The sequence below is a fragment of the Desmodus rotundus genome, chromosome 6 (genome assembly GCF_022682495.2).
Source record: "Desmodus rotundus isolate HL8 chromosome 6, HLdesRot8A.1, whole genome shotgun sequence".
Classification (NCBI taxonomy): domain Eukaryota; kingdom Metazoa; phylum Chordata; class Mammalia; order Chiroptera; family Phyllostomidae; genus Desmodus; species Desmodus rotundus.
In genome coordinates this window covers 139,187,595-139,202,595 of record NC_071392.1, presented here as the reverse complement: position 1 = coordinate 139,202,595, position 15,001 = coordinate 139,187,595, and the positions used below count along the sequence as shown (strand labels likewise).

The 15,001-nt window shown below is 46.1% G+C and overlaps 1 protein-coding gene across 3 annotated transcripts in view; it reads right to left on the bottom strand.

Annotated features, from left to right (window-relative positions):
• The window catches only part of AFAP1L1 (actin filament associated protein 1 like 1), a 60,592-nt gene that overhangs the window by 8,215 nt on the left and 37,376 nt on the right, over positions 1 to 15,001 (bottom strand). For all 3 annotated transcript variants that reach the window (XM_053927016.2, XM_045185044.3, XM_045185043.3), the window contains 8 exons: positions 13,610 to 13,702; positions 11,887 to 11,980; positions 11,489 to 11,647; positions 10,168 to 10,379; positions 8,478 to 8,623; positions 7,762 to 7,834; positions 5,959 to 6,070; positions 771 to 935 (listed from right to left, as the gene is read on the bottom strand). In XM_053927016.2, coding sequence (XP_053782991.1) covers positions 771 to 935; positions 5,959 to 6,070; positions 7,762 to 7,834; positions 8,478 to 8,623; positions 10,168 to 10,379; positions 11,489 to 11,647; positions 11,887 to 11,980; positions 13,610 to 13,702 — 1,054 coding nt within the window. The remainder of the gene's footprint in view (positions 1 to 770; positions 936 to 5,958; positions 6,071 to 7,761; positions 7,835 to 8,477; positions 8,624 to 10,167; positions 10,380 to 11,488; positions 11,648 to 11,886; positions 11,981 to 13,609; positions 13,703 to 15,001) is intronic.

Genomic DNA, 15,001 nt, shown 5'->3' with positions numbered 1-15,001 from the left:
GAGTTAGAGAAATATGCTTTCCAGTGATATCATTTAATTCCCTGGACCTCATTATACCTGATGGTTCAATTTTTCAATTGCAGTTTTCTTCTTTTAATTTCTAAGCCAGTTTAACATTGGTTTCCTCTACTTGTAACCAAGAGTCACAACATAGGGCTCTACATTGACCAAGGGTTCCTACTAGGATTTTGCTGCTTGTTCAGTCTCACTGAACAAGCCTGTATTAGAACATTCCTTGTGCCAAGAACTATGTTGGGCCTTACCAGGTTTAAAACTTAGCTCCATGGTTTGTCCTGAGGCAAGCACTAGGGGTGTTTCTGGTAGTGACAGGTTCATTCATATAATTGTCCATTCAGTAAATACTTACTGAGTACTTGCTATGTACCAGGCACTGTCCACCATTCCAAGCACCTGGACCAACATCTCACACAGTACTGAAAGTGAGCTGAATTGTAGGTATAGAGAGAATGAAGAGGAAACAGCAGAAATTGGGATTCAGAGGAGCCCAGAGCTGGCAGCGCCCATGGAGGTTATGGCCCTGGATTTTGGAAGAAGATCCTGACACATCGTCACTGTTCATAGTTCCCAGCACCTGGACCAATGTTTCACACAGTCAGGTGCTCAGCACTTGTGAATGAATGAGTTACTGTGAGGTTCAAAATGATCTTTTATTTCTTCATCTGTCCTGGGTTAGACCCAGGTGATCTGTGCTAGGGAAGTATTGAGGCTGAGCCTCCCAAGAGCCCTCAGGGCCATACCCATGCAGATACCTGGGCTGTTCCGAAGGGCATCCTTTAGCTCCCTCTTTTCCTGCCGCAATGCCATCAGCTCTGTCCGGATCATTTCTTTCTCTTTCTCCAGCTTCTCTTTTTCTACCAGGTACCTCCGGGCATCCTCCTCAGCTCGGTTCTTGCCGTACTTGTATTGATTGGCACCTGTGGAGATGTGAGGAAAAGGCCCTCAGTTCTGACTTCTGATAAAGGTGCTTGGGTAGTGTTAGCTTCTCTCTCAGCCTTATCATCTCCATCTACACAATGGGAATATTAAGATCTAATCCCCTAGACATATTTAGTGTGGCTCCTCTAAGGAAACAAGGAGCAAAAGGGAGGTAGTAGAGCACAGGGATGAGGAGAAGGGCTTCAGAATTAGACAGAGGTTTGTGTTCTCTTTTGCCCTTTACCAGTTAGGTGACATCAGGCAAAAGTGAAGGGTGGTGTTTTTGTGCCTTCGCCCTTGGCCCTAGGTTCCTCATTTGTAAATGTGGATATTGATCACATTTACCCCTTAGCATTGTCATAGATTTTAAATGAGATAATTCATGAAAAGTACTTAGTGTAGTACCTGAAAAATAGTAAGTGCTTAGTAAAAGTTAGATGATGATGATGATAATGATAATGATAATAATAATGTAAAACAAATTTTGTGATGTGTAACATACCTTGGTTTTAAAAAGGTATGTTTTGTAGTTAACTCTCAAGTGTACGTAAGACAAAGAGACAGGAATATATAAGTCAGATCTGTAGAGAATTGAGACTTTGGGCTAAAGTCAGGCATTGCCCATTTTTTAAAGATTTATTTTTGTTTATTGATTTTGGAGGGAGGGGGTGGGGGCGAGAGAGAGAGAGAGGAAGAAACATCAATTTGTGGTTCCACTTATTTATGAATTCATTGGTTGATTCTTTTTTTTTTTCCATTGGTTGATTCTTGTATGTGCCCTGACCAGGGATCGAGCCTGCAACCTTGGTGAGTCACGACGATGTTCTAACCAACCGAGATACCTGGCCAGGGCCAGGTATTACCCATTTTACTTCTGGGAAATGGATGGGGGTAGAGAGGGATTTAGTAGTCTACTCTGGGATCTACACTATGATGATAGGCAAAAACAACAAATAATTATAGCAAAAATTTACTGAGTATTTACTATATACCAGGCCATTTATATGCATTTCCACTTAATTTTCATAAAATCTTACTATTATTGGCTCTATTTTATTGTTGAGGAAACAGGCACTGCTAGTGATGGCGGAGCCTAGATTTGAACCTGTGTCCACCTAACTCCAGGGTCTGTGCCCTGAAACACTGCTCTAGCTGGGGCAAGGCCATAGTCCAACCTCTCAGGGAAAGTATTATTTATTTTGTTGCCATGGACAGCCACACATAGTCCTTTGTAAGCTGGATGTGTGTGGAGTGATTCCCATGATTTACTGATAGTTGTGTGGGTCTTGTCTCTCCAGTTCTTGTAGAGACTGCAGTGGCTACCCAGTGACCCATGCAAAACTTAGTTCCTGCTACAACTACCCTGCAGTTCAAGCCAGATCATAAGTAAAGCATGGAGGGGGAGCAGAGAAGGGGGCCCATACATCCTCCAACTTCCCAGGTATACATGGCGCATCAGAGGAGTTGGCTCCCAGGCTTTTGAATTTTATAGAATGGTAAAATTTTAGAAAATGGGCAGACCAACTAAGGGTTGTTAACGTATCAGATAAGGCCCTTAAAAAGCCCAACTACCATCTAATTATTCCCAATAACTTATAAAATAAATAATATTTTAACACCCCCAGAGTTGGAAAGGACACAAATGCAGAATAAAGTAGTCATTTACATTGAATAGATTTAGCTTTGGAAAACCTTCATGCACTGTGCTTATGTTTATCACTCCGCTGCTGGTGAGTGAAAACGTTCTTAGGGTCTGAACCAGTGAGTGGGCTCACTTTGGGGAGCCACTGCCCTGGTTTGCCGTAATATGTTAGCACCACGGAGAGCAACTTATCTCACACTCCCACTGTGACACATGAGTCACTCAGACGGTGGTGAAAAAGGAAACCAGGCTGCAGTAAGGAGCTATAATTCAGTGGGCCTCATAGTGTTAGTGAGAACTGCCCAGGTACCTGCCAGAAAAATCTGGGCTTCGACAGTGGAGGGGAGAAAAAGGAATGTTTAGTGTCCAAGTTACCAATGTAACTGTTGCACTAATGTAATATATATCGGTACTTCATTCCTTGTTATTTCTGAATAGTATTCCAGGTGATCTTAAGAGGAAAGCCTCGGTTGTTTCTGATAAGTCAGCCGTTAATCTTATTGGGGATCCTTTGTAAATGACAAATCCATGTTCTCTTCTGCTTTCAAGATTTCCTCCTTGTCTTGGGCTTTAGCATTTTGCTATGATGTGACTTTCATAGACCTCTTTGCTTTTATTTTATTTGCACTTCACTGGTGTACTAGGTATATAAATAATGCTTTTCAATAAATTTGGCAAGTTTTCAGCCAGTATTTAATCCTTTTTTACACTCTTTCTCTCCTCCCTTCCTGATACTTCCGTTATACATATGCTAGTGCACTGATGGTGGCCCACCTTTCCCTGAGGTTCTGTTCGCTTTCCTTCATTCTTTTTTCCCCTCTGTATAGGTCACTCTTTCATGTTCCTTTGGGTGTTTCATATTTTTTGTTTGCAAATTAGACATTTTAGATACTGTCTTGTGGCATCTCTGGATACTGACCTCCCCACCCCCAGGTTGCTTGTTCAGTGACTTAGATGGCTTGTTCAGAGAAGCCCGTTTCCCCCTGTAGTGCCTCTGAGGTTGCTCCTCAGAGGTACATCATTGGGCATGTGTACAGCCACCCTGTGAGGACAGGGGTCTTGATGGGCTCTGATTCTCTTCCTGATCTTGCTGTGAAGCTGTCTGCCTCTGTCAGTATCAAACTGAGCTGCGAGGCCCCTGTAATTGTCAGCGGATGGCTCTGTTGTTTTTGATAATTTCCCGTGGTATCAGTTGCTCCATGGATTGATCTGATTAAATTCAGTCCCTTTGTAGTGTAGTTTTGGGGGCCAGTCTTTTGAGGTCAGTCTTCTTTTGACCCCAGGAGGGCTCTTCTTAGCTCTCTCCTTCCCTGGATCTCTCCGATGAACTAGCTTGGTTTGATTTACTGTGCTCGTGGAGCTACTCTCATTGTTCTTACCTTTCTTCATTTGCTGTGTGCCCTGGAAATTTTCCAGGGCCTTTAGATGTTTGTATTAGTAATTTCCCCCAGTTCTGGCAGTTTTGCTGGAAAGTGGGTCTGTGGAGCTTCTCACACTACCTCTTTCTCGGCCATCCACTTGGCCCCCATGATTTTTGCTTTCCGGTATTCATGTTCTGTTGCAGTCTCCTCCCACACTGGATAGGGCTGACTCGTGTAACCATTAGGATATGGCAGACACGACAGAGTGTGACTTCCAAAGCCAGATGATGGAGACATTGCAGCTTCTTCTCTGTTACTCCCACCTGGGTCCCTTGCTCTGGGGGAAGCCAGCTGTCTTTATCATGAGGACAGGTAGTCCCCACAGTAAGGAACTGAGGCCTCCTTCCAACAACTGGCACAACATGCCAGGTATGCGAGTGCGCTACCTTGGGAGCAGATCCTGGGGCATGTCAAGCCTTCAGAGGACTTCAGAGGACTGGCTAACCTCTTGACTGCAACCCCAGCAGAGACGCCAAGCCAGACTACCTAACTGAGCTGCTCCAGGATTTCTGACCCACAGAAACTGTGACATAATACATGCTTATTTTTTGAGCTATTAAAGTTTGGGTAATTTGTTGTGTAGCAACAGTAATTAATACATGATCTTGGGCAAAACTTTCTCTTTTATGTTCTTCAGTTTCTTCATCTGAAAAACATGGTTGGACTAGATCTTTGGTGTGCAGCTGCCCTGTGATTTCACAGGGGTGGCCAACTGGCCCTGTATGAGGCAGAGGTAAGCCAAGTGGGCCTCTGGCTCCAACCAGAGCAGCTCCACCTTTATATCTCTTATAACCGGGCTTTAAAATAAGATTTGATTTGAGATATGAGTCTGTTTTCATTAGGTTTGTAAAAAATACATTTTGTGATTTCTTTAATTGTACATGCTTATTTCAGTTAGTTTTCCATTTTAAAATGGGCATTCCAAAAGGCCCTATATTTCCAGTGTCCTTGAGCATAGCATGTAAGGAATGTTTCACAATAACCCTGATTGTTCCGAGGGAAAACTCAGACCCAGAGAGGGGAAGGGACTTCTCCAGGGATACTAGTAATTCAGTGATCAAGTGATACCAGGAATACAGGTATCCTGGCCTCCAGAAGGGATCATCTATGCTAACAAAATGGAGCTACAATAAAGAAAGGTATTTTTAAAAATAAATCTTCAAAAAGGAAAGAATAGAACTTGACTTTGTTTAGGTGCAGGGGGAAGAAATGTAAAGCAACAAATATAAGACTCTTGGAACATGCTATCCTACAGGAAGTTGGCTTGCTCATAAAGATAAATCATATACGAGCAGGGATTAGCACTGGAAATCAAACAGAATTCATTATATAGTTGTCTGGCATACTTAGTCATTATTGTGTAGTGTGGCCGTCAGGCAATTAACTGAGCCCCAATGGGGTGCTAGGGAGAGCTCAGGCTGGGACACAGAGGTGAGCCATACCTTTGGCGGCAGCTGCCTCAAGGGTATTTGGAGGAATTCAGCTCTCCACTTAATTACCCCAGATCAGAAATGATAAATTGTTAGCCTCTGTAACAGACACAGTTGAGGATGAACTTTATAAGGACATAAATACATATGTATGTGTGCATATATGTATGTATGTATATTTGACATTATTTGATGTTAAAATTTTAAAAATTAGTTGCTACTAGTAAAAAATAAGTAGACTTCATATAGAGTCTGGATTTCTGGTCTCTCTTGAATAATTGGCGGTGTTGCATAGGGGCCATCAACTAGAGGTGTGGCCAGTCTCCTACAGTCTCCCCCACCCCATTCTTTGCTTCTCTTCTGAGACCACATGCTAGCTGCCCTTAATCTCTGTGCTTGTGATGTTATTTTTCTTACATCTCACTGCACTCATTTATTTACCTGCCTGATCCCTGGAGGAATATGATGTTGAGACTCCCTCCACTCATGGACTGCTTCCCTCCCTTCCTTCCTCCCACACAGAACTCACTGGAGGCGTGGCGTTTAACTTTGACCTGTGGATCTACGCGATGGGACTTCTCACTGCAGGAGGAGGCGTGGCGCTTCACCTGGGCCCCAGTGGGGCGTTCCAGCTCATCGTCCTGGGCGGGAGATGGAGGAAGAGGATGAAGTGCAGGTAGGCTCAGAGTCATCCACACGGGTATGCTCTGGTCCGTGCTCAGTGGGTGAGGGTGCGGGACCTCTGAGATCCTGGCCTCACATATTTAAACTGGTGCAGCACTCAATAGCTTATAAACCACTTTCACTAGCAGTATATCATTGGATCCTCATCCCAGCCTCTGGAGGTGGGGTGGGGGGCAGCCGAAGATAACCCTAAATTGTGATATCTGCTGGGAGGAAAGTTAAGAAGTCTGAAAAGATTGTGGGTGACCATGTATAATTTCTCTTAGTTTGTCCTCACCTCATGTCAAAGCATCCTTAAAATTTCATGATTGTTAAAAAAAAAAAAGGTTGTGGATGGGATCAGCCAATTGTAGAAGTTATATAACTTAGACTGACAATACATTTGTGCCTGAAGAGTATTAAGAACTCTCAAAATTCTGTCAAAGCTCAGGAACCATGAGCAGAATATGATATTTATATAATAATGATATTAGTAACAGCAGTATGATTTACTTTTGTGTATAAGACCTTCCTGTCCAGGCACTGTGTTAAGTTCTTTCCTTAAAATATTTCACTTAGTTCTTGCAATAGTCCAATCAGGTAGGTTTTATCATATCCATCTGAAGCCTGGAAGTGAGGACCAGAGAAGTGAAGCCAAAGGTAACCTGGATTGAGTCATGAGTCCAAAGTTTGCATCCTTACGTACTAAGCTGTCTTGCTACTAAACTCTACAGCTGAGAAAGATCTCAAGCTGCCTCTCCTGGTGCATTTGTGTCTGAAGAAAGACCATGCAAAGGGAGTTCCAGAGGGGTGAGCGCAGGGTATCATCTAGCACTGCCCAAGGGGTTCTGCCCTAGCTGCTTTCCTGGGCAGCTTGATTTCCCCCCCTCCCCTACCTACCTGTCAGGTCTGATCCACCCACCAGCATCTGATCAGCTGCTGGTTAAATCAAAACAATTTCTCTGAGGCAAAGGAAAAAAGGAGTATGGTGATGTGCTGCACACTGATGCTTCTGTCAGGGCACATACAATCCGTGAGATTGTACTGGAGCTGAAAAGTCCCTGTTACCTGGTGACATCATAGCTGTCTTAACATTGCAATGTGATGCATTGCTCACTTGTTTGTGGTGCTGCTGGTGTAAATAAACCTGCTTCGCTGCCAGTCTTATAAAAGTATAGCACATACAGTTATGTCCAGTACATAACACTGGATAGTTACAAATGACTGTTACTGGTTATGTATTTACTATACTTTTAATTGTTACTTTAGGGTGTTCTCTTCCTACTTATAAGAAAAAGTGCGCTGTAAAATAGTATACCGTGTTACATCTGCAGCCTCGTACATCTCGTGTTTGCCTCGTCTCTCGATGACATCATTTTCTCTTGTGCTTCATCTGATTTCCCGTTTTCTTGTACAGTAACATGCTATACAGGCTTGTAGCCTAGGAACAGTAGCCTGCACCATGTAGCCTCGGCATGTAGTACCTAGACCATCTCGGTTTGTGTAAGCGCACTGTGTGGTGCTCACACAAGGTTGAGATCGCCTAATGATGAATTTCTCAGGATGTGTTCCTGGCAGTAAGTGGCGCATGACTGTAGTGAGGGAAAGAGACAGGGAGAGCTAAGATGTGGGCTTTGCCATGTTCCTGGGCAGCCCCAAGGGATCATACCTGCATCTTTTCATAAGGGACCTCATCATAGACACGGTGCTCGGGCCATTGGTCCTGGCAAGATCTTGCGTATCTAGAAAATACAAGGTATGATGTCGATGACACCTTGCAGCTTGCAGTGCTTGCCACTCTACTCTCTCATTTGATTCTGGCAGCTGCTCACAGTGGATATTGGAAGGTTAGTCATAGCAACCACTGCAAGCAGCACTGGGCCATTGCTGTGTTAAGGGCTTTATGGGCAGGGACCCATATGATTCTCACAACAACCCAGGAAACAGGTAATAGGAACTCCAAAAGGAGTGCCTCCACTACAGAAGTGAGAAAACAGAGCATCCAAGCTGGCACGCAACCAGCCAAACTATTGATTGTGATAGAGCTGCCTTGAACCTGCCTCTTCTAGTACTGAACTCTATATACCAGCCCCATGCCTGCCCACCCAGATGCTCAAGGGTGTGAGAACCTAAGGCTTTATGGCATCAGAGCAGAGCCCATGTCATTACAAAAAAGGGCTTCTCCACTTTCGCTCATTCCATCCATAGCTTTCCCTGACCCTGGGCTCCCTCCTTTAACCAGCTCACTCCTGCCTACTTCCCAAGGCAGTAGAGCCCTCTTCAGCCTTCCCTCCCAGTGCCCCAGGCTGGATGCAGAGCCTCTGAGAGGGAGCCAAGACAGGAAATGTCCCTGGCAGACGTGGGCCTTGGGATGCCGACTCTTACAGGAAGGAGTTGCGCCCTGCACTGACAATGCTGGTCAAGGTCTCCACGTCCACGTAGTCGTAGTGCAGCGCTTCAGGAGTGACTTTGGAGCCCATCTCCACCAGCAGCAGCCCAAGCCAGCGGCCCATGTCCTCTGAGCAGCTTGCCTGAGGGAGACAGGCACAAGCTGAGTTCACATTGGCACTGTCAGGGACTCTGGCTACCTCTCACTTCAGCCAAACCCATATCTATCTGATGCCTGTTATGCACCCAATACTTAGGGATCCAAGGAGAACAAGTTTACAACACACATCCAGAAGTCCAAGTGGTTCCCACCGTCTCTCTGTTCAGGTCTCTGCTCACTATCCTCAGAGCCTTCCTGACCATTTTGATGTGAAAACAATGAGTGGGTGTTTGGGTGTTCCCTGAATAGTCTTTAAACATGTTACTTTTTATTAGAGGAGACTACTTCTCACATAACACAATCACATTTTTCTTGTATTATAATTGCCAATTATTTACAGGAAGATCTTCAATAAATTGCTGGCCAACTAAATGCATACTTATGTTAGTTCTCATTTTTAAAGATCATTATTATAAACTCAATGTAGCCCCCAAATGCTAACTGAATAAAGAAAGTACACTTTCTGCCAGGGATCTCCGTGTGCAATTGAAGAGAAATAAGAGACCCATCTGAAACTATCAACAATTAAAGTGAGCTACTGAGGTGGTATTTCTTGAAATTTAAGAACCAAGAGAGGTGGTGGGTCCTGGGCAAAGAAAACAAGACCAGAAGGCTGTGTGTTAGTTCTAGGGTAAGAGCAGGAGGTCACTGGCCCTCTCTGGAGCCTTGGACAAAACACTTGGCTGCCCTGGGCTCAGTTTCCTTATCTGTAATGTGAGGGGCTAGTAATTTACATTTTCCTCCACTGCTAAGATTTTAAATCTAAATAGGCAAAGGATTGAAACGTAGAAGAGGGATTCAGTTGTTCTGCCTGACTTCAGTGCGGAAGGCTTGTGCCACTGGGTAGGGCTGACAATGAATGGGTGAAAGGAAATCACATTTTTGTTCAGCCATTTGTCCAATAAATATTAATTGGGCCCTTAGTCTGTGCTGGGCATCATGCTGGGTTCTGGAAAAACAAAAGCATGCAGACCAGGTGTGATTACTGCCTTATCAAGCTTAAAGATTTCAACTCAATATTGAGAAAGTCTGTCTAAAAATTTGAGTTGCTTGGTAGGAGGGGCAGGCTACTGGAAGAGCAGTGGTTTATGGGAGGTGGAGGAACCCTGGTGGGAAGGCTTTAGAGATTACAGAACCAAGTCTGGGTTCAGACTTGGGATTTTAAGATAAGGGAGCAAAAAGAAACCTTGGTTCTAGGGTGGCTAGATTTTGCAAATGAAAAGTAGAATGCTCTGTTAAATCCAAACTTCAGAGACAGTCAATAATGTTTTGGCTGTTATGTCCCAGATGTCACGTGGATTATCGTATTAAAAACATCCGTTGTTTATCTGAAATTCAGATGTAAGTGGGTGTTCTGCACTTTAATTGGCAAGTCTGCTTGATCACTTGGCAGCAGTTGGCTTCCTTTTCTTTCTTACTCAGTCCCCACATGGTCAGTAGCAAGGCCCCCAAGGCAGAAGCCAACACCCAGGCCAGTGTTCCCTTCTGCTCCCACCACCCAGGGCCTCCTGGATTCTCTCCTCTCACCTCCAAGATGGCCACCTCCTGCCGGTTGCACAGGATCCTGAAGGCAAATGGGTGTCTAGGTCCAAAGCCCGGGACCACCTCACAGCCGCGGAGGGCAATGGCATTCACGTGGGTCCGAAGGTCTGTGCGGTCCTTGTGGAAATACAGAATGTTGTGCTTCAGGCGGCACCAGCGCTCCTTCCAGCCGTGGTTCACCAGCACATTCAGATACCCTGGGACGGGAGACGGGTGGTGTGACCTCCCCATAGCCCAGCTGTGATGAAACTCAAGGTGGGGCATGCATGGGTTTAGACTCCAGGGACACAGCGCCTGGACAGCCCTTGCCCTCTAGCTAGAAGGCGGCCTCTGGGAGCAGCTCCCTCCCGGCCTGTGATCTGAGGCATCCTCTTCTCTCTCTCAGTTCCAGTTTCCGTCTGTGAAACGGGGCTGATGATCACGTGTGTACATTTCCACGTAGCCTTGGGGTTGTGCCAAGTTGATGAAAAGAGGAGGGTCTGCTATGTGCAATAAACAAAAGACACAGCTCTCCCTTTCTACAAGTTATTAAAACTATTAGTGAGGACGGAAAATAGTGGGCGATGCTGACACCTGGTGGCAGCATGTGGGAATAAAAACATCTAACCAAGGTAAAGAATTGTTAAATGGGGCAGGTACAGTCTGATGACCAATGGGTTTGGAATTCTCTGTTAACATTTTAGACTTAAATTTATTTTTACCATAATATGACCTGATCCACTGCTTACAAAATATTTCTGTTTATCCATGTGCCTTTATAATATTCTTTCAAGGTTAGAATACTACTGTATATCTAAAATATATGATTTTCTATTGAATTCCAGCATATGGAACACCCTGCATTTAAATGAATAAATTAATATGTCTTCCCTCTCAAACCACTTTTAACTCACATTGAGTGCATTTATAGTAAAAAGTACTTAAATGTTTTTATCCAAGAAATTTCCATATAAGTGTGGGTGGTAACTTCCATATCTGGCATGTTCTATGCTGGGAAATAAGATACTCTCATCAGAGAGGAGGAAACTGAGGCCCAGAAACAGGTAATGATAGGAATTAAGGTCACAGGTAGCACAGAAACATGGGAGTCAGCTGGCTTTCCTTTCTGCTGAGCATCAGGGCCTCTTGGGGAGAGAAGTGATGGAAGGTCATGGATTGTTGATGGGGTGGAAGTTAGCTATCCAGGGGGAGCATTCTCTCCTCTGTTCTAGGGGCAAGGCAGATGAGGCCTGGAGGGTGTCCTGGCCTGGGCCCAGCTGCCCGTGTCCACAGGGCCTGAATTCTCCTTGGCATACCCGGTACCCACCACAGCAGGGAACCTCCTCTTCTGTGGAGGACGCCTGCAGGTCATCGGCCAGCGCCTTCCTCTTGGAGAAGCTGATGATGCGGGTGATCTTGCGGCCTGCGGCCCTGCTCATTGAACCCTTCAGCTCTGCCAGGCTGCTCTTCTTCCCTTTGCCTGTTGCTGCAGAGATGGGTCAGAGTTGGGGAGAGAGCCCCAAGTCCCAGGTCTACCCACCCCTAGCCTTCCCAGAGTCCCTTTCAGCCTATACACAAGGGCTTGGACCATAGCTCGAGATGTGGATGGGTCAGGTCACCTCACCCAGGTCTCCAGGGTGGTCAGGACCTGCTCTGTACTGCATACATGTGGCAAGACCCCTCCCAGCTCTGGCATCATCTGCCCAATCGCCCATAGGCTCCTACCGTGTTCGCAAGCCTCTCGGCGGCCAAGGGTGGAACAGTTGTCGCCCATGCCCAGGCTGTCGGAGTCTGAGATCTGCTTCTCTTGGGACAACCTCTGGAAGGGACACAGACAGCCACACATCAGAGGTCCCCTTTGTTAGTTCAGTCTCCCCCCAACCCCTGCATGTGAGGTTAGTTAACAAATATTTGTTAGCAACTATCATGTACTTCATACCATATCAGGTATGGGGTTGGGGGACAATGATGACTTAGGATGGTTGTATTTTTGAGATGTTCGCAGTCTATTTGGGGAGTAAGGCAATGAATTACAAAACATTGAGATAAATGTCCTAGGAGTTTGGACCAGGTAACAGGGAGCTGGGAAGATATTTAAGTGGGATACTAATATAATGCAACCAGATTAGCAAGTTGGGTCCAGTGGCATCATGGGAGATGGACAAGAGTGAGCAAGAGTGAGCAAGACTAGAAGCTAAAGAGCTACTTAACAGAGGGTCATCCTGGGCAAGATGAGACTGGGCAACAGGATGAACCAAAACGACAGTGGGGATGGAGAAAAAGAGATGAAGTGGCATTTTAAAAACTCACGACAGGTCAATTAAGTGCCTACTAGGTACAGTGGGTTGTGGCGCAGAGTAATCAGACGGACCTTGGAAGAAGTGATGTCTGTAGTGCCACCAATTAGCTGCAGGAATGTGGGGAAATCCTTTCATCTCCCCAAGTCTCAGTTTTCTCACCCGAGTTACACTCTTTCACTGGGCTGCTGTGAGGCACCAGGAGCCCAAGTGAAACTGTTAGGTCAGCGCACTGTCATTTCTAATACCTTCATGGTGTGCTGTCATCTCACTTAGGAAACTAAACTGTGCCAACCAGACTCAGGGCAGGATGAAATGACACCCACCCACCAGGTGGGATTACAGAGCTCTGCAGCCCCTCTGCCTTTCCTGCCAAGGACCCTGCAGACCAGGCTCAGGGATGCTTCCCTGTAAATATAGTACTGGGGTGTAGGGAGGATAGGAGAGGCCGTGTGCCCCCCTCAGTTTCCATAGGCTGGAAACCTGGCAACTGTCAGATATGGAATAGACTGGCAAAGGTATAAAGAACCAGCCCTGTAAACTGTGAAACAGAAGTTATGGTTCTGTTTGTTCTGTGATAGATGGCAAGTTTTTCATCAAGACAGAACCACTGTGAACCCTTTGGACTTGACTTCATGATTTTGGTGGCACTTCAGTCACATGACTCCATGGAGAGACAGACCTACCAACACCACATCCCCACTCCCACTGTCCTCCGAAAAACCACCCTAAACATTTTAGTTACCCTCCCTTGTACACACAACCATAGGAGAGCTCATCTCTACAAGCTTGCCTCTTTAATCTCTCCATGTACCCTCTGAACTGCACCACAGTAGTATGTCCCTGCAGGTGCACACACACACACACACACACACATATGCTTTCTCTCATACCATCAATAGCTAAGGCAAACTGCAAAGGCTAAGTGAGGATAGGGTTGGGCTTCTTCTCCAGCATACAGGGCATAATTCCCACCCTTCCTATCCTTTGCTTCCACTTACTGTTTGCCAGCTCTGTGCTGGGCACTCATGGCTTGTACACCACCACCATGGGTGCCTGGTTCACCACCAGTGCCAGAGTGCTCCCACAGGACAGCCTGTGCCAAGTCCCCACTGCCTGCCCCAGAGGAGACCTTGTGGAGATAGATGTACCTTGTCCAGGTCCAGTCTGCACAGGAGGACTGGGGATCTGGGCACGTCTGCCCTGTCAGCCCCAGTGATGGGCTTGCTCACCTCTCGGATGACCTGTGAAGAGGATGCACAGATGTGGGCAGGAGGCAGGGGTGCTGTAGAAGCAGAAGGAAGAAGGGGTCTGTGCGGTCAGGGCCACTGAGCAGAGGTGTGGGACCACTGGACGGAAGAGATAGGCTGATGAGGCATGCCGTTACATATGTGGGATACATCAGAGTTTACAGAGGGTTTCTCCTGTATTTGTCCCTTGAATTGAAGAGATACGGGGCTGGGAGCCAAGAGGCTTGGCTTCTAGACCTCACTCTATTGCTAAGTATTTGTGTGGCCTTGAGGAAAGCCACTTATCCACTCTGGGCCTCAATTTCCCACATGTGACAGGGGTTATAACCTCATTCGGTTGTCTGGAGACCAGTGAGAAGCAGGGCCATAGGAACCGGGATGCCCTACACAGGGTGAGGGACTTGTTCCTGTTGACTGTGTTGGATGTTTATAACAGCTCGCAGGGCAGCCAGGGCTACTGCTTCCATTTCAAAGATACGGGAACTGGGACTCCAAGGCATTTACTGGATTTTGCCATGTATAGTGCGCACCCACATTTTGTGCACATTATGCTCAGGATTGTTAGACCCTGGTATGTAATATTATACCCATGTATAATGTACATCCTTATTTTTCCCCTCAAAAATTTGGGCAAAATAGTATGCATTATACATGGCAAAATGCAGTACTTACTCATCTAAGGCCACACAGAATCAGCATCCAAATCAAGAAATAACAATGGTCACCTTTGTATCCCTACTGCAGCCCTGTGGGGCAGGGACAACTGTGGTCCCTAAGTTACTGATTAGGATGAGGAGGCTCCAAGAGAAGGAGCCATAGTTGCCTCCCTTAACATTTGGGCTAATGGCCTCCAGGAACCAGAAGTTAAGACAGCCTCTTAACTCTGTTTCCAGGGCTTCTACCTCTGATGTGCCCTGCCCCTTGAGGCCAGAGGCTCCAGGAGCAGTCAGGTTCTCTCCGTTCCTTCCCTTCCTGAAACAAAGGCAGTAACAGGAGACACTAAACATTCCAGGGGGAGAGCTGGTTATCACAGGAAGGAAGGGCGGGTGGGGAGGGAGGGATTTGGTTTCTTGGTCCCAGCAGGAAGATCAGAGTGGAAAAGAGAAAGGTGTCAGAATGAATGGAGGCAGCGTGTAGGGCTGGAGGGCCAGTGGAAAGGGACTGGGGGTGTGGCCTTCCCCAGTATTGCACAGTAATCCCTGACAAGTACTAAGCGCTTACTGCCTGGCAGACACTATATTGAGTGCTCTCTAGAATTCTTACAAGGACCAGTAGATGGAGCAGGAAAGAGGT